Below are 24,909 nucleotides of genomic sequence, written 5' to 3' on the forward strand. Positions count from 1 at the left end.
CTTTATTAATAATTATTATTATTATTTAGCCTAGGACTGGGAGGAAATGAAGCCTTCACTCAACTCAGGACAGTTCGTTCCCTAATCAATTCGTTCCACTTGCCTTGAAATTTCTTGTTGTGGAACGCTGTCTCAAACCATCCAAGAGTTAACTTGTAATAATGTGCAGCGGAGAGGTTTTCCTAGATTTATAAAAAAAAATCTGGAACGCATAGCTTCCTGAAAAGTTACGATAGGTGTAAATAAGTGCGCATCAGTGTGTGGAATTAAGTGAAGGAGCAAAGTTTCCATAATAGATACTCAAAGATCAGAGAGGACTAGAGATGGGTGCAATCTGGGGAGGGAGGGGGCGGAATCGGAAGTCTTAAGATTACCTTAATTCTGTCATTAAAATGGACCCTCTGTACATTCTGTACGACAAATTTCACTATTTGGATGTATTGTAATCAGGCGGCGTGACTGACTACTATTTTATTTAGCATTTCACCGATTTTAAAAGGACAATTTCGTGTTACAACTGTCTGAATTTCGTAACGAAAGGTCAATTTAATAACACAACGGCACTTTTTCATTAAGAAAATGTATGGGGAAAGATACTTTTCGTTAAAAAATACAGCACTCCTAATTTATGAAAAGAGGTACTTTTGAGACTTTGCCGTTGTGAACTGGTGAATGGTCAAAAGTAATTGAGTGTGTTGCCGTACCTGAAGTCGATTCACACAGAGATTACAGTAACTACTGTAAATCTTAAAACTTTGTACCACAGTAGAAACTGGATCGTGCTGATAAATATGATAAATCGGTAGTATGTGCTAGTAGATTAACAGCAAGAACTGAGGATAAGTGTAATCCCAACAAATGCTTCAAACTGGATTCGTTGGGACTACACATATCCTTAGTTCTTACTGTAATATGAATAACACATGCTATAGTGTTATAGTAGATCAAGTTTATACTTTGGTACAAAACATTAAGATTTACAGTAGGTAGCTGTGTTCTATGTGTGTACCGGGTGCCTGGATATGTATTATATGGAAATAAACCTCTTATAACAATAAGGAATTAAAGAATGAACTTTTCCCATGTTAACAATTTATTCTAGCAATTGGAAAATCAAATAAATCATGAGCTTAACACAAAATGTTTTTCGAAAAATTCTGAGGTAAATGATTCAACCTTCATGTTTGTGTCAATAGAACATAAATATGGTCTCATTTTGATATAAGTTATTCTACATGCTTTTTGTCTATCAAATATAATATTTAACAGACACTCATATCCAATCAACGATTTCAAAATAAGTTATTTTATATCAAAATTGTTAGCAATAGGAGTCGGTGGAACCACATAATTGTACTAAACAAAATTGATGAAATGATATTTATGAAGTCATTGATCCTAAGGTAATATTTCCACAAAGTGCAAAGAGGATGGTAGTCTCAGTTTTTTTTTACAATTTGAAACGCAATCTTATACCCTGAATAAACACGAGATAAGACCTGACGAGAGGGGATAATTGGTTTCCCCAAGGCCCGGAGTCAATGAGGAGATCCACTGAGAAGGATTTGGAAATTTACCGAAGAAATTTAGAGTGTGTGTATTGTGATTTTTCATAATAAAATCGAGGGGAAAATGAAATGTGCAAGCAAACTATCTGTAATTATGTAGCCACTTTCCTCCTCTAGGGAATGATTCATTTTATAAAACATATTTATAAAAGACAAACTGACTGAAATTTTAGACAATGGATATGCAAAGAATGTTTGTATGGCTACTAGGAACGGGGTTGTGGCCGCTGGATTACAAGCACACCGCTTCACAAATTCAGTTTCCAGCCCTTAGATGGTGAGCTCCCTATATGACCATGCAATATATACAATTACTATATATTTAAAGCCGAATTTCTCTTGAAATATCTCCCTTGCCTCTTTTTCGGTCGTGTCCGACAGAAACTTAGGCGTGATCCTTTGTTAAACGGTAGCAACATACTGCGGCTTCTGACTGGCACCCACATCAAAGAACTAGCTGTGGGCATTTCAAACAACTAAGGGCTGGATAGCCCAGTTGGTACTGCGCTGTGTCTGTTATCCAAACGCCACTGGTTCGAATCCAGTTCTAGCAATGACAATTTCTTTGCTCCTTTTTAATATTTTGTTGTAGTGATTCAGTACTTATAAACGATTTTCCTTGCTTGTATAAGCTCTATAGTTGATTACTGTAATAAATGAGTTTAGCAGCGTACAACAACATCAGCCTTATTGGTGTTTGCCAAGCAAAACAGAAATGACACAGGGAGGAGGGAGGAGGTAGAGAAGAGACCATGGTATGTTTCGTTACCTTAATGAGAAAGCACCGGATTAGGGGTGGGGAAGTGGGTGTAGAAGATACCCCATGGCCTCACGAAACTTAAGGATGCCGTATATTGGTTGGATCTTTGCAATCATAATATCAACTTCAGTATAGTACTATTGATCACAGTGCTACTAAAGTAATACAGAAAGAAAACCAATATGCAATGTAAATATTAAAGTTGATCACGTGTATTTGTTTTGATATATATGGAGAAAAAGAAAGAGAAAGGCACCACAGAGTTTGGTGAAGTACCATATGTGAGAAGAAGCCCGAGTATTGCTCGGTAGTAGCATAAAGAACACTGTCAGGTACAATCAATTTTTCGCCCAAAAAGGAATGAAAAAAGGGGCGGTGGTGGGGTGTAGTTTAAAGAGGTCTAACTTTCATTTCGGTAAATTTCAGATTACAGTTTCCCCCAGGAAGGCCAGTCCATTCAATACAAGCATCCACAAAGTCACCAGTGCGAAAGAAATAGCGAGAGTTGAGATCACATTCGTCGCATCGGTTGTACCACCAGGCACTGCCCTGTGACAAGGCACAATTACCAGTACCGTGTTTGTCATTATCGTTGTCGGTAGTTGTGAAGGACATATTTCTGTGAATTGCAAATGAGTCTGTACCTGTAACCAAATATGAAAAAAAGAATTAAACCCATAAACAAAACTAGGTATAGGTACGTGATCAATCTATATATATGCAGAGAGAATTGCATATATTTATTGAAAATATATATTTAAATTTAATCTAATACAAAAATTAATTGTAAAATATTCTTTATATTGTTATTCCTGTGCCAGAAATTAATATGGAAAAGAGAAATATGCCACACTGGTAGTTGAAAACCACCTCTTAGTTTTTGTTGTCCCAACCTCAATTCTATAAGACATTGTTTCATTCTTATTGTTTACCGATTTCTCAATTCCTATTCTTATCGATATATTAATTATTCCGTCGTTCTCAATTGCATATTTAAATAAAACGAAAATATTTAAGCATATATATTTTGAAAAGGTATTGAGTAGAACAAAATACTAACATGTACTTTCCGGCAAGTATTGTCCGAGCTCAACCAGTCTGTATTTACTGCTCTCGTCACTGATTCGGAATCGATCATACTTGGCAAAGTAAGGAACGTCGTGTTGGTTATTCATATCAATCCGAATCTCATACTTCTTTTGATTCGTCAAGAGAGAGATTTTGTCGTTACCTAACCAAAATTCCCCGTTCAGAAAACCAAATCCATGTTTGTAATCGTACCACTTACGGAAGAAATCTACGGACCCGTCAACGCGACGCTGGATTATCTGTCGAATGCGATTTATTGAGAAGGCGGTTGAATAAAAGTGAAAACTTAAAGCTGCATTTTAAGTATACGGTTGCAACTTTGCATCACTTTTACTCGTTGTTGAAATCAATAACTTATGTATAAATTCTTGCGTACTTTAAACGGGTTTACAGCATAGGAAAATGTTTTGCCGTCTGACCCGTGCTTTCGTTTGAGTTTAGTCTGACCAGTGCTTTAGTTTGAGTTGTTCTTACATTTTCCTACTTATGGTTTACATTTGTAAGGAGTTTTTTCTTGATTCGCTCCTTGAGATCATTAATCGTCATGGCATACACTCTCAAGGGATAGAGGCAGTGGTTGGTCAGAGACTACAGCCATGGAGCGCGGGTCAATGAGGAAGCCTTATTTTCAGAATGGAATGGAATCATCAGCTATTTAGGAAATGACGTCATCAGCAAGTTTCATGAAAGGAGCATTCTCTGCGGGAATTTAGCATATTTATTCAAAAAGTCAATATCTTAAATGGAAAGGCGCAGGTGAGGTGGTTTATACAGGGATTCTAACTGTAGACTTCACAGACCCACTCACAGACCCACACACAGACCCACTCTCAGACCCACACACAAACCCACTCTCAGACCCACTCTCTCTCTCTCTCATGTCAGCATGTGGCTTGATCAAACTAATTTTGATAAAACTATATCAGTTTAACTGCATATATTGCTGGTTCCGCTAGTGTGATTTCCTTCTAATTGACGAACAAAATATAGAGAAATTCTTCAACTTAACTTACAGTCCAACCCCCTCCATCAATCGAGTTGTTACAGTATACACGGAAAGGTTCTAGAGCATCGTCCGGCTGAATAAGATAAACTCCAGACTTCATAGTAGAAAATCTTGATGAGAACTTCATGAGATAGTCACGGACTTCAGAACAATCTCTCGGGTACTCGCTTCCTGGTAATTGAAAAATGACGTGATTGCGTAAGCTGATCAATGACTGAAGTGAGTAATTTTCTAATAATCTTTGTTTAGTAGCATTATTGAGTGAAATTTGACCTAAATAGTCCTTGGATTTTATATTCAGTTTTTATATATAATACATAGACTAATATAGACTATAAAGACTAGTTTCTGAATACCTGTATAAGGTACATGCTGTATACATATTCATATGTTCGTTGCATTACATTGTTCAATGTCTCATATAGTGTGTCACCGGGTAGATTTCATTGAATTTTGGTAACATTAAATAACATTAAATGTTTTTGCCTTGAAATTATTGTTGTGATTTTCTTTTATAAAACACTGCTTCGATAGGGGTAACAATCCCTGCCCCCTACCCCTATACATCCCCATGTCTTTCCCAGTCCTACATTAATGTGTGTTGAACCCGTTTAGTATACGATCCAAGCATTGACCACTGATCTCGTTAAATTTATATTCATCTAAACTTATATCGAATCCGCAATAACTGACTTCTCAAAATCTCAGTGTAGTCCAAAATATATGTTTATTGTAAGTCGGTGGATCGCTAATTAAGCTACAAATTTCAAATGAAGTAACTATACTTAAACGACAGTATCAAATGTAATCATTCTCATTAAATATTGGCTAATCTTGGTCTACTGGTTTTGGGGAAAGAAAAACGTTTATGACGTAATTATAAACAAAAGCTGACATCTCATGTGCACATTCTACGCAGGAGGGAAGAACTTGATTTGCTGTTTTTGATTTTCTGTTTTTCGATAAAGGATGCGACTAAGATAAAAACGATAATTTACATGAAATAACTTAACATGGATTTAATCGCAATACTAACCAGTACTGACAGTGAGATCCCCATCTTCAGCCATTTCCACATTTCTCTACATGTATGGAATTCAACAGGGATAAAAAAAAAATAGAAACTAATAGTAATCAAAATGTTTGTCAGTTAATATTAATTTCCGAAAATATAAACCAACATTAGTTCAGGGTTTAGTCAATTTTGTTTTCTTGATATCAGCCAAATGAAAGCTTCTCTCTAATGGCATGGTGACTTTACTCCATGACTTGTAATGTTTCAGACAACTTCTGATGTTTCGTAGGAAAGTTTAACTAATCGGGCCGAGAATTACTCAGAAAAAGATTGTAATTTAATCAAAATAACAATTCTTCTGCATTTTGTTCTACCAAACAAAGGTTACTACGCGATCATAAATGAATTTGATTCGAACCTTTAATCGCCGAGACAGATTTTCAAATTAATATCAATCACAAGTTCAATATATTTCAGTAATATAGAGTAGACGAATGCGTGTTCTAATCACATTTGTTCCTTTCATACACACAAGTCTGAAGATTTGATAAAGACTTAATTTTCATTATGGTTATTCGTTATTAACTGTCATAAAGATGAGTTTTGCAAGTTTTGCTGAGTCTGAAATATTGGAAGTCTAAACATGACTTCATAAAAGCACTGGTGTTGGTATATAAACTGTTATGATGACACCTTGAAAATATAAAAATAAATACTATGAGACAGTAACAGGATCCAGGTCCTAGAGGTACTATGACATCACAGATTCACAATATGATATCACTCATTTAAACTCTCCCGAACTCTTCCGAATGAATCACGATTTTTCTTAGATATGTAGGGGATATCTTCCTCACAAAAAATACCTCAATGATAAACTTAAGATGAAAGTTAGGGTTTGAGTCTCCTTAGATTGAAATTAAGTGGTACATACAACACCATTATGTCTGAAATTTCCTATAAATATCAGAATTTAGCATCACCGTTGCAGTTATCATGGATCTGTCAGCCAATTGGGTTGTATTTACAGCTTTTAACTCTTAGCTATAGAATACGTCCATCACCTCCTACTCCCTCTTCCGTTCCTCTCTATTTACTCTTTCCCGCCCCACATCCCCTCTTTCCCACAAAACACAATTGAGTAAATTATTTTTCGCCCTCATGACTTTTTTAACTTACCCTTCGATGTTGGCACTCGCAACTAACATTATGAATCAGCAAAATGCCCAAAACGTAAACGAAAACTCGACGAAACGCCATGATTGTAGTCAGCTCTCTTCTAGCAATTCAAATGCGGATTCTAAAAGCATCGAATTTAAATACCGTAGCTTTAATTGTAGGGATTACTTCTAATGTCTTTAACAGAGAACTGTCTTTCTATGAAAATGGTAGAATATCTATTGATTGCAGTAAAAACTGCTGACCTGTTTACAAGGAACATTTAAACAGAATGTAATAACAGGAAATCACGTGCGGACGGATTAGTTGTAGTAGCGAGAGTTGGAGGACTTAAACTGCACAACTCTGTTAGTGGTCGAATGCAGACAAATAGAGGGCGCCACGCAAACAAAGTTTGTACGGTAATTTTAAGCTGACAAAAAAAAATATTGGGCATCTTATCCATTATTTAATCTGTGTTACAATTGCATTTAGATGAGTGACTAGGAGAGATGTTTATTTCAGGTTGTAATTCTCGAAAATGATATCAATTTACCAATAGTGTTGCTTGAGTTGGGGTAAAAGTCCTTGAAATCGTGACATATCTATCAAATTTTGAAGATTACATTTAGATGATATGATTTCATGACTTTATCATTTCGTCTAGAGTAGTCGTGTTGTTTGAAGGGCAACGCTCTAAATTAATTCGAATAGAAATGCTATAATGTTGCAGTGCCTATTTGGATGCCATATTGAGAGATTGGGGACCGAATTTTTCCCATTTCAGTGGTAATGGTTTATAATCAAAGTTAAAAGACAAGTGTAAACTTGAAGCTAGATCTGATATCTCAATTGCAGGAACTTTGAACGACTTCCTGAACCCCATCAATTGGAAGTTGTCGGATCATTTACAGGTATTTCGTAATAACAAATATATAAAGAGCCCTCCAAGAAAGTACAGTTGATAATAGGAAAATAAGTAGGGCGAAAGGAAACACTTGAAGGATTACCAAGAAAAAGTCATTAAGATAAAAAGTCATTCCCTCATAGAAATGACCAATATATATATATATATATATATATATATATATATATATATATATATATATATATATATATATATATGTATTTCTATCAGCAGTACCACTGTAGAATAGATATGGCTTAGTAAGCTGTTTGTAAGTGTACACGGACAGTGTAGTCTGTATCTCGAGTCACATTTGTCTACCTTGACTGAGGATAACGTACCTTGAGCTATGATTTAACTCTATCTAAATGAAATAATCATTGATGAATTACTAACACACACACATTTAACTATGATACTTGCTATCGCATGACTGATGGTTTCGTAGTTCAAAACCGCGTGTGTACATTCAATGCACCCATTGAGATCGAAAGACAGCCCTGTAGCATTGCGAACATTTGCTAAAAGTCATGACAACAGTAATTACACACCTTGAGAAGATCTCTCGTCTATTGTACATTTTTGTCATTCTTCGGGAATATTATTTGCATTTCTTTCCAACGATGTTATGATTGGTTCATGCCACAGCTGCTCAATTAAGACACTTGCGTTAAGTAGATTTGGATCGCAATCAAAACTCATTTCTTCTTGGGAGGGAGGCGAAAGGGGGAGGCTTGAGGGTGTGTAGTTGACTTGTTATCGAGATGCTTGACACAATCACTACTTCACTAATGCACATCTAATCTTATCTTCTGCTGCCCACTGGCCGAACGGAGAACGACTTCCATGGCAAGCATTCCATCATTGTGCAGTCGGCTGGTAACACAGTATATTATGTGTTACAGGATATGAACAGTACTAACTGTACCAGCTCTGAGTAATGGTTGCATTGTGAGACTTTATTACGAGAAATGGATCGCAATCAATTCCATTTTCTTCTTGGAGGTAGGGGGAGGTAGGGGACGGTAGGGGGTAGTTCACTATATATCAAGTGATTTACACTACTGCTCATCTAAGATGATACGTATGGTAAGTCAGTGTAGCTTTAAGGCAGTTTCCGAGTTCGTTCAATTTAAACCATGTAATTGTTATTATTTAATAAATGTTACTGTGTTTTGTTACTCTACATTTGCTGCACCCTATGAACGTTGTTTCCATCAAACGTTATTCTGAACTTTCAGTTTACCTTTAAATCAACAAAGGCTGAAAATTATAACCATCATGATCACAGTAGTGTTGAAACTATTACACTTTCAATGATATTATTATTATTCCAGGGTCAAAGAAGATTATTTCCAGAGATTAATTATCAGTACCTCTCATGCTACCTATCAAAACCTCGTCCCACACCAAACCCCAGCCCATACCCTCCCACACCCACACCCACCCCAACCCAACCCAACACAACCCTACTCCGACACCTCAACTCAACCCAGCCCTTTCGTCGCTCAGATCAATTTTAAGAAATTGCTGATACGGTCGGGTCGACAGTTACTGATTTATTTTCTCATTAAACAATTTTCACAGATTTGAAATATGGTTTAAGATTTCAAGACCATTACAGACAGATTTAATATAGAAGATTCGGAAAATGCATAGACCAGTTTAACCCGCAAAGGGACGAATCTTCATTTCCGTAAACTGGATATTGTAGATGCTTCCTGGTAATGTCTCCCATTCGATGCTTCGATAACTGTCGCGGGGTCCAAAGTATTCTCCGTTGAAGTTAGAAGCTGCACATTCATTATACCACCAAGCTCCGTGTCGATTAATGGCACAGTTGCCACTCCACGGATCGTTGTCACGGTCGTAGGTGCTGAACGGGCGGGCCAGATGATAACGCAATGCGTAACCATCAGGATTGCTTCTAGAATCTGTTAATATGAATATATAATATGAAATAAATAAATATCCGAGTTACAAATGCAATGTGCTGAACATTTTCCGCATCCTTTGGTCAAAACCACATCCTTAGGCAAGTCTCTGCCAGCTGCATTTTCTGAAAACAATACATATCATAAAGAGAATTTACTCGAAATGTTCTCTGGAATGTGTGCTAAGCTCTATCTGGGTTTACGGGGACTTCAGCTGCAGCATTTGCACGTGTTGTTGTTCTCTTGAAGCACAGAAATATATAACATAGAGGTATTCAACCTCAACGGATTTTATTAACAATCCCCGTTGAAGTCCAAAATGGTGAAGCCCCCGGACGTTGTATCATATGAGTAACCTAATATTACCTGACATCTTGGCAATGTAGACGTCTGAGACCGGTTTTGACTTCGGTTTCTTCATTTTTAGTTTAACTCATTTGCATGGGTGTAAAACCACACTAAATTCTGATCCAACTTTGGGACCACCAATCCCATCCCACCCCCTGTGTCCTGGTTGTTTCTTTCTTAGCAATTAGCTTTGGGTTGTCCCATGTTTAATCCGAATGAGATCAGAAAACACCATAATATATATTTAAATTGATATTAAAACTTTTTTGGCCCATTCTTATAAGCACAAGAAGATTCGAATGCAAATAGCCACGAAAGGTCAAACTTGCCAACATGTTGTAACAGAAATAACTGCTGCATGAACTTGCACACTAAAGATCGTCACTTTGCAAGGGCGTGGATCCATATTGCTCCCTCAAATCAAAATCACATGTCTCCATGCCCATCGAGGTTTTTGCCCCCCCCCCCCTCCTACTCTGAACTCTTGAACAGCCTCTTTTTTCATGAACTATATTAATTAAATATGTAATCGTAAACTGTAAGTGTTACAAACCAGCTGTTCCGCTGTAAGTTCCGACTACTGATAAGCGGTAGTTGTCCGTCTCGTTATTAATGCGAAAGTGGTCAAACTTGGCAAAGTATGGAGCTCCATTCCTGTTCACCAAATCAATTCGTATTTCTTGTCTTTTTGCATTCGTTAAGAAATGCAGCTTTTCATTTCCAATCCAAAATTCGGAATTTAAATTTCCAAAGCCCTGCTTATAGTTATCCCAGTCGAGGTAGAAATCGACGCTTCCGTCAACGCGACGTTGAACGACCTCATGAATTTAAAAGCAAAGAGGGGAAAAAGCGCGAATTGTTAACCTTACAGAGGGAACTATTTGTTTAGTCTATTAGCAGATAAAACATATATAAAAGTCCGCGAAATGAAGAAGAAAAAAAAAACAATAGTTTGGGAAGGGGAACAAACTTCGGGTTTTCGATGTAGCTAGTTTACCTTCCAAAAAATAAACTAATAAATCGGTTTACATACTGTTCAACCCATCTTACTGTCAACTTTGTGTCTGACAAAAGATCATGTGTTTTTGCTGTTTTATTTTATAACTTTCTTAGGGGGAAGTGTTCTCCCCCCCCCCTCCCAAACACACACACATACACATATATTAACACCGATCGAATCTTTGTAACATATTGTGAGAATAAATGTTTACCTACAATTATACTAACATAAAACTCTCACTTGACTCTGTTTGAAAGTTGACCTATACGGGACGATATTTCCTTAAGAACGGAAAGTATGCCACTTTATCTTTGAAACTAGACTAGTGTTTCTAATCTTTATGACCTGTTTTGCATGGATTAACTCTTAGACTAACAAAAGCAGGTGCGTATCCAGGGGGGGCGTTGGGGGCGCGCGCCCCCCGGGTAAGGAAAAGAGGAGAGAAAAAAAGAGAAGAAAAAAGGGAAAAGGAGGGGGAAAAAAAGAAAAGGAGGAGAGGAAGGAAGGGAAAAGAAAAAGAAAAAAAGAGGGAAAAAGGAGAAAGGAGGGAGTAGAAGATAAACGCCAAGACCTCGGGAAGAGAAAGAGGAACAGTCATAGTTAAAGCGCTGATCCCTATTATATACACAGGTAGCCAGTGACAGATCAAGGATTACGGAAGGGGTGTGCGCCTCACCCTACCCCTTACATCGACAACTCCATTTTTGACGTTTCCATTTTTCCTCTCTCACTAATGTATCTATACACTCTAAAAACTGAAGTGCTAATTTAGTAGCTCCAACACGGTGCTAGTCATCAATTAGCACTTTAAGAGCTAGTATCTCAACCTTCAAGTGTTAAATAACTTGCACCATCCAAAGTGCTATCGCCGTAGTTGTGATGCACTGCACTTATTAAGTGCTGAAAGTTTCGTATTAACTTTTGATTGGCTGAAGGCGGTGACGTCAGTAACATGCAACAACGCTATTGGTTATAACCAAATAGTTGCATATCGCATCGCTAGACGTGACAACTGACGAACGTTCCACCGGCAGACGTAAGTTTCTGAATTGAAATCTGTGAATATTCACCAGAGTAAGGAATATTTGAAAGCTGATATGGCGACCTTTTATGAAATTTGAGTGATCATTCATGTTTTCAATAACCTAGCTTCGCTGATGACGTCGGGAATTCCCTTGAAATAATTCCTCTGTCGACGTCTTAGTGATGGTAGCCTACCACTTATTTCATAGGTCTATTCACGTATGTAAATGCCAAATGCGCTCTGATATAACATTAGGCTATGCCAAGTTTATGATTGGGCGTTTATAGGCCTAGCCTACCTCCTTATTGTAGCATTTATAAGGCCTAACTTTATGGCCGCCAATGGTGATTCGATTAAGGTGTGCTACTGGTACTACAGTCTACTGTGTTTGCACAAGTGGCCATCACAGTCTTAACGTATAAGAGAGGCAGGCCCAATGCAAAAAGTATTGGTATTGGTTTATATGCCAATGCCTAAAGAATATGAGCCGATGGCCGCTAGACGACCACAAGAGAACGTTGTGGAAGGCCTGCCACTCCATATTACGCTTTGAATTTGTGGTAGCCTAGCCTAGGCCTAACATTATTGTGGTAACAGGCCTAATGTTGGTGTTGTTAATGTTACTTTGCAGTGTAAGGTCTGTGTGTGATTGCCGACTACAAAATGAAGTAGCCTACAAAGTACAAGTACAAACCATACTTCACAGTCATACATTATTCAGGTTTAAAGAAAAATTAAAGTAAATGTAAACATAAAATAATGATCAGAGTAATTGTATACATCCTATTCTTATTTGACCTTCATAGTGTTTCCCATTTTTCATGCATCGCTTAATGTTGTGTACCCTAATGTTTGCCTTGTTGGCACCTATCAAGGAAGGCCTACTATAAGTATGTTTTTCTTTTGAAATGATGACTCCCAACGTAAATATGCTTCATTTAAGATGTTCTCTCATGAAAAGTGAAAGATTATAGGTAGGCTAAATTTTCCAATTAATTTGAAACAAATTTCGGTGAAACTTTAAACATGCTTTTTTTTTTATCGAAACTGTTTATAGACTCGAGCTTTTGCAGAAAAATGAAAGAAACCTGACATGTTTTGAGATTCATTGCATGTTTTCTTGTTCTATTCTTGTACTTGTAGATTTTGCAAGACTTTGAGCAGATGTATGGAGATCAGGTCGCCAATAACTTTTTGATGAAATGGGGGGGAACATTCCCGCTTCATTTGGAAGTACATAGCATGTACTCACCAACTCAGCTCTGCGGGACCTTCAGTTTGAATTTGAAGAAACAGAAAAGTCTGAGGGTATGTTTCAAAAAAGTGCTAACATTTTGTAGTCATGTGACTCTCATTATGTAAGTTCAGTCAAGTTTTCTGTAGTGAATATTTGGTATGTTAGCTCTTTAAAAGAATGCTATAGGTAAAATCATGTACAGAAAAGTGGCAATGCTGTTAACAGTTTGTCTGGTACCCAACTTTCTTTAGACATACATGGAAGAAATGAATGAAAGTGATTAAACCGAAACTGAATTACATTCCAATCTAGATTTTGAAGAAGACTTAAGTTCAGACACCATAGAAGCTGGTGGGAGCTTATGTGGTTGGTGGGCATCTACCTGTTTAACGATAGTTCATTAAGTGGTATTATCTCCTGCAGTCTTATGTGAATTTTCAAGTACTGAAGCTAACTTGGCTAAACTGATCCATGGGAGGGGACCCATCACGAATGTATCCAAAAATTGAGGTCAAAGATCATTTAAGTGTCAATTCAGGCTGCAGCGTGTGAATCAAAAATAGCCAGATCATTATCAGATTGCTCGCAAATTGTTGAAATCAGTGGATTAAAACTTGTATCCAGATTTCAGATCAAAGGTTATAACTAAAATTTAGCCAGTAGCCAGTTCTTAGGCCCATGCACTAAAATTGACTAAGCTGGCAATCCTGTTCACTTTTGCTTTCTTTCCAGCTGTGGAGTAAGGGTAAACTGAAGGAAATTTTCTTGAGCCACGTACTGTTAAAGCGCTGTGGGTGGAGGGGTGTGTTATTATTCTAGAAACATTCTAGAACCAATGTTGTAGGTCTGGTGGTGTAGGGTTGTACCTGTATAGCCACTTGCTTGGTTCATTCATTTATACGAGTTACTGTACCACTTGATGCCTTAGTTTCCTCCATCCAACAGTGTATTCAATAAGCAAAAGTATTAATTTCCTGGCCTAACCAATTTCAATTATAGAAGCATCCCAGAAATCCTTCAGTCTTCCACCATATTTATTTTAGTGACTTTGAAAAGACCTATGACTGTGAAATTGACATAGGCCTATGTAATTGGGTTCAGTGGACATAAAAGTATATCAGATTAATGTTTTTTTTTTTTGGCATGCAGTGCCTATGTGTAATTTGTATATTGCAATTTCTAGAGCAAGTAGTAGGAACAAACAATTACTAACTGACACGTCACACTATTTTGTTGACATATACATCTGTTTTGTTGAGATATGTAATCTGTTTTTATGTTTTTCATTATTAAGAAACTTTTCATTTTCTTCTTTAGAACATGCATCCATGTACGGTCTCTTTGCATTGGTTCACCTATTGCCGTCTTTCAACACAAGGAAAAGTGGAAAATGCAGTCGAGATGACAATGTCCGTTACTTCATCGCCTGGCAACCAGTAAGTTGTTTTGTGTGTTGAGTGGGAAAGATCTGCCAAAATTCATGCAGAGTGATCAATCTTTAACCATTTGAGCCTAGGGGATATTGGTGCTGACATTCTGTCCTCTAGACCTCAGCCCCTTGGCTCAATCTGGGCTGGGCGGTCCAGGTAGGTGCTTTTATTAAATGTGTCTTTCCTTCAGGAGATAAGAGTCAACCACATAAAACTATCTGATACAGATGTGGGTCAATGTAGACTATTCTATACCTGAGCCAGATAACCCTTAATTATATATCAAGTAATATCTGCATATCTTTTTAGCTGGTTAGATATTAACATGGATTTTATATTTGGTTAAAATATGGCACTAGCCAGGCAGCAGTTCAGGCAAGATACATAATAGTACGGTTAGTGATGCAAGCAGAATGTGAACTAATTTTCACCCGGACTAGTTGAAGTTTTCAGAGATTACTAGAGAAATTGGCACTATTTTGGAAATTAATGCTTGCTTAATTTATTTTCTTCTTAGATCGGAACAAATGTGGAAGAATATGCAAGGAAAAGCCAACTCAGCAGTAAATAGCCACACCTCTTGGCCATTGGAAGCAATGTGACTGACTTGCAGCAGTTTTTTTTGTAGTTCTAGATGGAGTTGCCCTACCTGTTTCCAGGCAAGCATGTGGAATTGTAGCAGCTACAGATAATTTAATGAAAGTTCATTATGTTTTTAATGTAGCATATGCGGTGCAGCTCACAGATTTCTACACCTTTATCCAAACTGTGTTGTATGGCATACCCCTAACAGGTCAAAAGATAAGTAATCATGTTAAGGAGATAAGGATTGCTTGCAAAATGTGAAGTAGAGACTGTTCACAGTTTAGTTAAAAAGCATTAAGGAAAGTCTGTTGCAAGCATGTCTTAAAATTTATTCGTTTTAATTACTAGCATTAATCGCTTTCAAGATTTCTCTGAACGTTTCTTAAGTTGCATTGGCCATTTTGTAGTAGAAAAACATGCCGTACGTTTTTACTTTGGGATCAGTGTTTCAATTCTAGTAATCCTTTGGAGCTCAGTATATACCTATTATATAAAGTGTAGTTGGATTTTTGACATTAACAGAAATATAAGGCCTACAACACATGGTTAACAAATACAAAACTGAACACTACACAACTTAGACCCACATATATCTCTAAAATCATCTCCAGATGAACCTGGTTACGATGGATAAATTCAGGTTTTGACCAGTTATTCAGGTTGTACAGTTGATGATTTAAGTTTGGGCTTATAAAATTGGGAGGGATACTGCTTGCACCAGATCTCAGCCACAGCCACTCACACAAATTACTCATTACTAATTAATGACTCACAATATGTCAGGTACTTGCTCGCCCTTCGGGAGCATAGGTTTACCTAACTTAGTCTTGATTGGGTGTTGTCACTGTTAATTTTATCATGTTTTAAAACATTCATTCAGACTGTTAGATGTTATTCAGTGTTATGTTTCAGTTTAATTTTGCCCCATTTGGGGATCAAGTTGGTGTATTTTCATTTGACTTAATTAAAAGAGTGGAGTGAATAGGTTTGAAGGTGTTGTCCAAAATAAGGGACCATGGGAACAAAGCCTCATTGGGTGGTCAAAAATGTTTTTTTTTTAAATTTAATTCGTCCAATCTGAGATCTTTTCCAGTTGGAATCTGGATTTTACTGAATTTTAGGGGTGCATAGTCCCATCTCCTGTAAATATCACTCAGTACTAATACAGAAAATTAATATCATGTTTGAAAATTGTAACGTCCATGGCTAAATGTAAACATAAAGTTAGGCTAGAACACTATGCATGGATATACTCTAGCACTTCTGGTCAACAGCCTTAAATTTATAGTAACCAAAGGGTTTGCTGAGATACTTAATCTAATCCGTCTACACTATTTGGTATAAGTGTAACTTATGAATTTTTATTTCTCAAGTACAGGAAGCAATAAAAGGAAGAAAGAAAAGAAAAAATGTGTTCTCTTTTATTTCAGTCAGGAGATGCTGTGTTTTGACCTACCCTTTGCATTCCATATTTTGCAAGTGATACAGATTAATTAGGACTTGCACTTACAGGTGCTATATTTGCTCTTTCCAGTGCTGGTGGTAGCACTTAAAGTGCGGGACTGTTGTAGCACTTTTCAGGTGCTTGTATGGTTAGCACCTTTGAGAGCGCTGTTTATAGCACTTAGGGTGCAATCCCTCATAGGGCTCTTGGTAAGTGCTGTAAAATAGCACTCTATGTGCTGTTTTCAGCACTTTGTTTTTTAGAGTGTATAAATACTATATATGGTCTATCATAACGCGTGTGTGTGTATGGACGCCTTAAACAATTGTAGAATTGTGCTATATGGAACCAACTGTGGCTGGTCTTGAACTCGACCGAGTCGTCGGGGAACATTTCGGAAAGGGGGCGACCGCCCCCCCCCCCCCGAGCAAATTTTCTTTATGACATCGCTAGTAATTTCGAAATAGACAATGCTTAGATGCAACTTACAAGGCCTGGGAAGTGTCATTTCCAGCGATCTGGGAGGCATTTTCGGCCAAAATTTTTATTGTACGCTTCGCGCCAACTCATGGTGGCGCTTCGCTTAGATAGTTTGCCTACAGGCAATGACTCGCTACACGCCTGTTCGAATTTGTAAAGCAAAGAGCAGATATAACATCATATCAGTGAGCAATAAAATGCATTTTCCACGATGAACAGCCTCAAAAACTGTCTATGTGTGTAGTCAAAGGCGTAGGAGCCCAATTGGATTTGGGGGCTGTAATGACTTGCCCGAAAAAAAAGCCAAAATTTCGCGCGTTCAACGTATCGATGCCAATATCATATAAGCAAACATCGGTCATTATATTGCATGGCATCGTGTACCGCACGGTACGTGAAAGTTGCACAGTATACCGCCAAATGCTAATGTAAACAACCAAATACCTTATGTAGATGGAGAAAAACCATACAGATCCATTTATGTCAAAACTCTCTTTTACAGTAGTAATGTCGGCCAAGCTTACAACTTTATTTTAATTACCACGGAGATCATTTTTAAGCTATTCATTGCTATTTATTTTTCTTTCAGTAGGTGTCCGAAAAAAAATTGGTTGCGGGGGGGGGGCTGCAGCCCCGCCTCCTACGGGACCTACGCCTATGTGTGTAGTCTTCGGTTTCGATATATACCTGATATCGGAAATATCTGCTATTTTTCTGTTCCTTCAACCAAGTTTTACAATAGCCATTATAAGAGGTTGCAATATTTCTACACCAATAAATTAACTCTGTCTGAATTTTCCAAAATTTCCTCACCAACATTATTCATCATACTTTCCTCTACTCGTGCAACTTTTACCAGTCTGTTAGAGGTTGCAGGAGGTTTCTCTATATTGGTTATCCATAGATTGAATTTTGTGCAACATTATGGGTATGTTTTCAAGTGATTTTATTCACGAGAAATGTGAATTTTCAAATTCTCAACAAATAATGGGCTTAAAACCTTGAAAAGTCGGGCTTTCGGATATTGTGGGCCGTGACGTAGAATCACCTACAAAAGCAATGATCCATAGGACATGCAATCAGGTCGAACATGATGTGTGACTGGTGACAATCTTCAAAAAGGTTATGGATGGAAAAAAAACTTTTGGGAAATACTTGGTTCTCAGGCAAAAGTCTACATCTGGTTGCTCATTTTCAAGCCCGAGAAGTGCCATTTCCGGTGATCTGGGGGGTATCAAAACCAAAAATTTTCTTGTACGCTCCGCGCCAACTGATGGTGGCGCTCCGCTTAGATAGTAATTCGCGCCCCCCGGGTTAGAAAATCCTGGATACGCGCCTGAAAAGCAGACTGAATTTAAGTTGTAACAGTTATTATTGTGTTTTCTTTGAAAGAGCTAATTGAAGAAATAGTGGTTCATGTCAAATGCAATATTTATAAGATTATAATTTTAAGGCCAACACTTTTCAATAAGAGAAGCGTCTTATTTATGCATCCATTTAACCTTCAAGCGCCATTTAACGTCCCATCCAACGTAAGAAAGTGTACCATAGTTCTTCGCTACATTTCAACACAATGTGAAGTTGATGAAGAAAAACGAAGAAAAGGGAACTGAAAAAAGGACCATCGGTCATTAACAAGAAAAGGTTAATCTCCAAAACACAGCAGTAAAATACATAATCTTTGTTGCTCGTTATTATAGTCATAACCCCCCCCCCCCCCCAAATGAGATGAATCGATAAGTCCTAAACTACCATTTGAGTACATCAACAGAGAAAACTGCTGTCGTTAAATCTTTAATGAAAGAAGTTTGTAATCATTTACTCACAATCCATCCTCCTCCGTCGGTCATATTACAATAAACATTAAAAGCTGATCCAGGCCAGTTGTTCGGCTTTATCTTGTAGATTCCATTATCAATAAAGCCAGAGGTATATGCGTCTTGACAATCAACAAAATCTGTAGAAGACAAAACATACAACCGATTGTTTGATTAGAAGTCCAATACGGGATATATTTTATTCTAAAAAAACAAATTTTTCATATTGTTTGCTTCCTTTTGTAGTTAGTCCAGAAAACAAGAGTTAATTGTGCTATTTTAAATAAAACATGAACGTCTTAATTGTGCTGAAAGATAGGGTCAGATTTGTTTATACATTAAAAGCAGGACAGTGCTCTCAAGCTAAACGAGAGTTGTACGTTCCGTTCAGAAAAGTTCTAAATCTCTTTTGAAAGAATTTCGACAAAGGCTTCTCAAAAAAAAATAAAAAATGACTTCTTTAAGTTAAAAAGACAAATGTAGAATGTTGACTTACGAGAGAATTGGAATAATGTTCCAGAGTTTCTTTCAAGGCTCACTAACTTGTAGTTGCTAAACTCATCCCCAATTCGAAAGTTCTCGTAAGACTGTTGAAATGTAGAACCATTTGAAGTTGTAATCTCAAATATCAGTTCGTATTTGTTTTGATTGGTCAGCAAAGATATTTTCTCATTGCCAAGGTAAAATTCGTGAGAGAAAAAGCCGAAGCCATTTTTGTAACTCTCCCAGTTACGGTTAAACTCAACCGATCCATTCTCAAACCGACGATGAATGACCTGTCAATGAAATTGTATGGAGAACTCGTAACTTTCAGACGATTAATAATAAGTGTAGCATTACTCTACGTTAGGACAACTTTGTCCATGTGTATACCACTACCATATTTAAGTTTTTTAGGGTTTGTCGCTAGATACACACAACACGCAACAAACAACTGGATTATTAGTCTGAAGAGACCACTTCGTATAGATTACAGTCAATTATAAACACTTTTTTATTTCTAACAATAATGTACATTATAACAAGCTAATTTCAAAAGTATTTCTCCCATCAAATGTTAGTTATTTCATCGCATAAAGTAAACCAAATGGCAAAACGGGAATGACTGTACAATATTGCTCTCAGGTACATACCGTCCAACCACCGGCATCATGAGAACTGTCGCAATATACTTCGAAAGGTTCGACACAAGTGTCTGGTTTAATTAAAAAAATTCCACTTGAATTACTTAATTCACATTGATCTCGGACTTCCTTACAGTCTCTGGGGAACCCGGGTTGTTGGTAGAAGAAAATGGATGAATCTTGATTAACAAAAAAAAAATTGTAATAATAATGTTTGTGGTTTCTTCCCAACTAGGGCTCTAATACAATTAAGAGGCTAACAAGTTTGATACATAGTTGTAGTGACTGCAGTTTTATTTGGATACATTCATCACACCCTCCCCTTCTGAAGGATGTTAGTACATTACTACGTATTTTGATCTTGACAAAGCAATAGAAATATTGAAGAAACATGATATACATTATGGATTCTCTAAAACAAACTTGAAAAATATCATCAAGAACTTTTATTTTTGAGTTTACTTCAATTTTACTTTATATGTATTGTGTATTTGTACACAGGCTGAAAATTGTTTTACCAATTATATATCCAATATCTTTATAAATATAGATGTTTGAGTTTCTTATACCACTTCTAAAACAAAATTGACTAAAACATTGACTCCTATTTATAACAGTAACAAATTATTTTTAACAAAATGTGTTACGATCGTGATTATTTTACCTGTAGTCTGCTTGGTGGTCTCGTGGTTGTTTTCTGGCTGAGCAGACTAAGTGCAAAGAGAGAAAAATTGTAAAAGACAGTTGTAATTTATCATAAAAAAAGGTATTTCTATCTCCAATAAGAACATATGAACAACAACCCAGAAGTTAAATATACAGTGTTCTTTGTTCCCATAGTAATTTGAGGAAGAAACAAAAGTAAGAAAAATGCTAGAACATTGCAAAGTTTTTGCAAATTATTTGTAATATTTACGCAAAAAAAAGGATTATCTTAGTATATACAAGAAACTTCCCTAAAGAAAAAAAAAGCATTTAAATATTTACAAATACAGAATGAAAAATATGCAATTATTAATTAAGTCAGCAATATGGAACTAAGGTAAAAGAAATTGATTTTTCTTTCAAACTGAAAATTAATTTTACATCTGTCAACAAATTTTGACCAACAATGTCAATACGTAGACTACGCGATTGATGTATGCAATATAATGTACACGTTATATATTTCCTTAATACAGTATATTAATTTCTGTGAAATTAAACAGTGTCGAAAAATACTTTTACTGGTTACTTGAATTATCATCCTTAATGCAAACAACTAGGGATAAATTATAAGTGCAGGCGCAGATCATGCAGTTGAAAAATTAAAAAATTAAATATATTCATCAGCATATTATATTATAAGCCTAATTTATACCAGTCAGCTTCAACGATCTTAGGGCCACAGGAACTCGCAAAGGCATATTCCCATGTCTATAGACATGTAATTTTCTACAGGGATTGTAGTCATGAGATAAATAAATTTACATGTTCAATATTATTTAGTTATGTGTTAAGTCTAGCTGACATTATTAAATTTTGGTTTGAAACCTAATCTCTAAAACTTTTGACTGTCTGTTTCATTTTCCACGTAAAATACCTAAATAGAACAACTGTATATAGATCAATTTATATTTGACTGATAAAAATGGCAACATAGTCATCTACGCATTGGTGTAACTGACTTGTACAGCCATTTTTGAGATAATAACAGCTAAAAGTTGTCGAAAGTTTTAGACTAAATTAACGCGATTAAGGATCAACCAAAATGTTTGATGTCGCAGTAAGACTGACAAAAAAAAACTTAGTTTTTTTTTTTTCTCTCCCCATTTCAGTGCAATCTTGTATCTTTGGACTAAACTTTTACATTATGAGATTTCGTAGCAATTAAGAACTTAAACGCCATATAAATGTACAATGGAAAGCTTCAAGTATGGATATACAGGTTATGTCAGGACAGATTTTATGTTAGTCAATGATATCGCAAGAAATCTGACATGCCCAAAGAAAAGTTTGTACATTAAGTACGAAACTATTAAAAGAAGGGACTTTAAAATCAAAGGTTGCTAAACGAAATAAACTCAAGAAACTCTAGAAGTTAAAGTGACTAGACTGTCTTTTGTCTTTTAATTGTGGATTTTCATTGTCGTTGTAGTGTAAGTACATAACTGAAGTAACGCTTGCTGTTTGTTGCGTATATTAAAAAAAAAACTCGTACTTTGTAAATGATTCCAGATTATTCTGTACATTGATAAATGTCAATAAAGAACTAAAAACTAGCAAAGGAATGAATTATTATGTTCCAATGAGTTGAAAACGAAAGCGTATTTGCAAAACGTAATGGATTTCAATGCTAACGATCGGTATCTGTAATAACTTCAAATTGTCTGAAGTAACTCGTTTACTTGAAGACAAAACAATAGATGTTAGCTGTGGAACGTAATAAAGTAAATTGAATATGTATTTGTTTCTATTGTAGCGTGTAAAACTATTGGTACCGATTGAAAGAAGTGGTTCTTTTAAATTACCGTACGCCAAGGCAGATCAAATTTGCTTTGAAACTTAGAGCAAATCCAGAAATATTGTTTTATTCTTCACGTTTCTATAAAGATACAGGATTGGTGTCTTAAGCCTATCACGTCCGTCCAACTTTACCAATATTGTTGGAACGGTTCTACAAATGTCTCTGGTTTTAATCAAGTAAATAACGATTGGTGATAAAAGCCTTTCAGAAACTATATCTAAGTATTATATATTTCAAAATAAAATAAAACTGTTAGCAAACTGCTTATACACTAGAGAGCCTCTGTAATAGAATGTGTAACAGTAAGTTGGCCTGACGTTTCGATCCTAGTATCTTCTTCAGAGGCTAAATGACAAGTACAGTAACAGAAGGGACAAAAGCACGCACAGAAAACAGACAGGTTAATGAGCACGGTGAACACAATGAGATAGATGAAAGGGGATTATAAGTGGACAATGGATGGTGAGAAGAAAGCAACAGGGAAAGAGGAGAGGTGGGAGATAAACAGTGGAGGAACAAAGAGAGGATTAAAGGAACAGGGTAGGGAATAAACTGGAGAGGGACAAAGACAGAAAGGTGTGGAGAAAAAAAGAGGGGAAGAGAGCTATGGGAGGATGAGTGAAAGGGGGGGGGGACAAGGGGAGAAGGAGTGGGGGACAGAAGAAACGTTAGTCATGTCCTTCCTGAATGTTCAGCCCATGAGGTTGAATGGTGCGAAGGCGTTGCATCTAGAGCCTCTCTCTGCTGATTTGTACTAGGTCAGGGCGGCTACCTAAGGATTCAATCCCCTGTAGGGACATGTCGTTAATGGTATGGTTGTCGTTAATTTATGGAAATATACCATTAACATGTCGTTAATGGTATATTTCCATAAAAAATCGCTAATTTCGTTTTAATATAGAAAAAGAGAGGTATGTAATGCAATGATTAAACTTCTTCTAGACAATTTTTTGCGCACGATACTTTTAATGTGTAAACATGCTTGTGTTGATCTTTGTAGAAAAATCCTTCTTATTGGTTATTAGTTTGGAAGGAGCTTCTCTTTACCGTTCAAACTCGTCGTTTTCATACATCCTCGGTTACCAAATATTTTTCAAGCTGTTAGTAAATATTTCATGATATTCTAAGTTGTATAAAGGATGCTACATTTACCATTAAAGGAAAGAGAGTAAATTATTACTAATTGGTGATTTGGCAAATTTATTCCACTTTTAATAGGAGAACTGAGGGCTAGAAAACTATTTCAAACATATCGGGTTCTTTAAGACCACATTTAAATACTTTGCACGATTTGTTGCTTTCTTATTTAGCATACCCAAATATATTCAGTTGGTTAAGGAGAGCATAATGTACTATTAACAATAACTTAACTGTTATATATTTTTCTTCTAAAATATATTAGTGAAACGTTTGCTATATCTGTTTTGGTAAATATAGATGTTTTAATAACTTATTAAAACGTTAGTGCTGCTTGCCACGTTTCAACGCGAAAGCACCGTGTGGAATGTTTTCATATCAACCAGTACTATTTTCTTCTCGTGGCATTAAGACTTGTTTTAAGTATTTCTAGTAACTTATGGTGTATCTAAAGTAGTTATAAATTTTATTTAAATGCAAGATAAAATAGGCTGGACATTTGCATCTGATTTTTTCACTGCATTAAAAAGCAAATGTCCTAACAGTCAGCATTTGTGATTTAAGATTTAAATATGGAAAAATATTTATAAATATTAGTTAAAAATATTTCCATATTCATTAAAAATGATGAAGACGTCAGAAATAGCTTTTTGCAAAGCAGGGACATCTGTTAAAAGTTTCAATCAAGTTTTTACCACCTTTTATACGACTTTAATAATTTAATAATTTCGTACAAACCATGTCAGATATTCAGGACTCACCGTTAACTGCAACAAAAGCGAACCTGTTATCCAAAACAATATTTGGAAATGAACTCTCTGCTCAAGAGTCATAATCTTCATTGTGAAAAGCGTTGTTGTTCTGTCGTTCGTCTTCAGTCGACTGATGGAATTTCTTCAAACAAGAATTGGCATTGTCAAGAAAAGAAAATATGTACGGAAGAACACATTGTCACTTTATGGAAATAAGATGTAGCATGGTGAGAATGTGTAATTCCATAGAGTTTCTTTATAGGGATGGTCATTACCAACGTCCGTCGAAATAGAAGGAAATTGTTGTCAGAACCCGGACACAAACGCAATCACGTGATCTTTGGCTAAATTCGCACTGACTATATACATGGGGCGTGCCTTGACTAAGAGAAATATCATCGAATAATAATTGTAGCATTAAGAGAAATGATAACTACGGTGTCTTTAATTGTCCGTTCAACTTAACAAGAAAGCAATTTGTTCAATAATAAGTAGTTCTAAGTGCATGTATGATTATGTTATCTTGTACTAAAATATATTCTAGATTTTCGAAATGCCGCCAGCATGAGTATAAGGGTGGACAGTTCA

The 24,909-nt window shown here is 36.3% G+C and overlaps 3 protein-coding genes across 6 annotated transcripts in view; 1 reads left to right on the plus strand and 2 right to left on the minus strand.

The window, feature by feature from the left end:
- Nucleotides 1-2,524: 2,524 nt before the first annotated feature.
- LOC139973029 (fibrinogen-like protein A) overlaps nt 2,525-24,909 on the minus strand; it is a 141,235-nt gene continuing 118,850 nt past the window's right edge. The window contains exons 1-5 of one of the 2 annotated variants that reach the window (XM_071979376.1): nt 6,618-6,863; nt 5,460-5,505; nt 4,431-4,594; nt 3,389-3,656; nt 2,525-2,972 (exon numbers count right to left, since the gene is read on the minus strand). In XM_071979376.1, the coding sequence (XP_071835477.1) occupies nt 2,719-2,972; nt 3,389-3,656; nt 4,431-4,594; nt 5,460-5,505; nt 6,618-6,698 (813 nt within the window). In that variant the 5' untranslated portion in view covers nt 6,699-6,863 and the 3' untranslated portion in view covers nt 2,525-2,718. Of the gene's footprint in view, nt 2,973-3,388; nt 3,657-4,430; nt 4,595-5,459; nt 5,506-6,617; nt 6,864-24,909 lie in introns of those variants that run through there. The other variant, XM_071979377.1, reaches the window with a different exon arrangement.
- Nucleotides 9,050-24,476, minus strand: LOC139974015 (fibrinogen-like protein 1). The gene is made up of 7 exons (XM_071980926.1): nt 24,331-24,476; nt 20,591-20,636; nt 19,936-20,105; nt 19,299-19,578; nt 18,812-18,942; nt 10,339-10,603; nt 9,050-9,437 (listed from the first exon to the last, which is right to left on the minus strand). The coding sequence occupies exons 1-7, from the start codon at nt 24,409-24,411 to the stop codon at nt 9,169-9,171; spliced, it is 1,242 nt and encodes a 413-aa protein (XP_071837027.1). The 5' UTR covers nt 24,412-24,476; the 3' UTR covers nt 9,050-9,168.
- LOC139974016 (uncharacterized) lies at nt 11,625-15,398 on the plus strand. 3 transcript variants are annotated; one of them, XM_071980927.1, is made up of 4 exons: nt 11,625-12,027; nt 12,953-13,117; nt 14,364-14,482; nt 14,994-15,398. In XM_071980927.1, exons 1-4 carry the CDS (start codon nt 11,992-11,994, stop codon nt 15,076-15,078), a joined length of 405 nt encoding a protein of 134 aa, XP_071837028.1. In that variant the 5' UTR covers nt 11,625-11,991; the 3' UTR covers nt 15,079-15,398. The 3 variants fall into 3 exon arrangements, with proteins under 3 accessions (XP_071837028.1, XP_071837030.1, XP_071837029.1); XM_071980929.1 differs by having other exon boundaries at nt 11,626-11,859; nt 14,994-15,393; XM_071980928.1 differs by having other exon boundaries at nt 11,626-11,821; nt 14,994-15,391.

This window comes from Apostichopus japonicus, chromosome 9 (genome assembly GCF_037975245.1).
Source record: "Apostichopus japonicus isolate 1M-3 chromosome 9, ASM3797524v1, whole genome shotgun sequence".
Taxonomy (NCBI): domain Eukaryota; kingdom Metazoa; phylum Echinodermata; class Holothuroidea; order Aspidochirotida; family Stichopodidae; genus Apostichopus; species Apostichopus japonicus.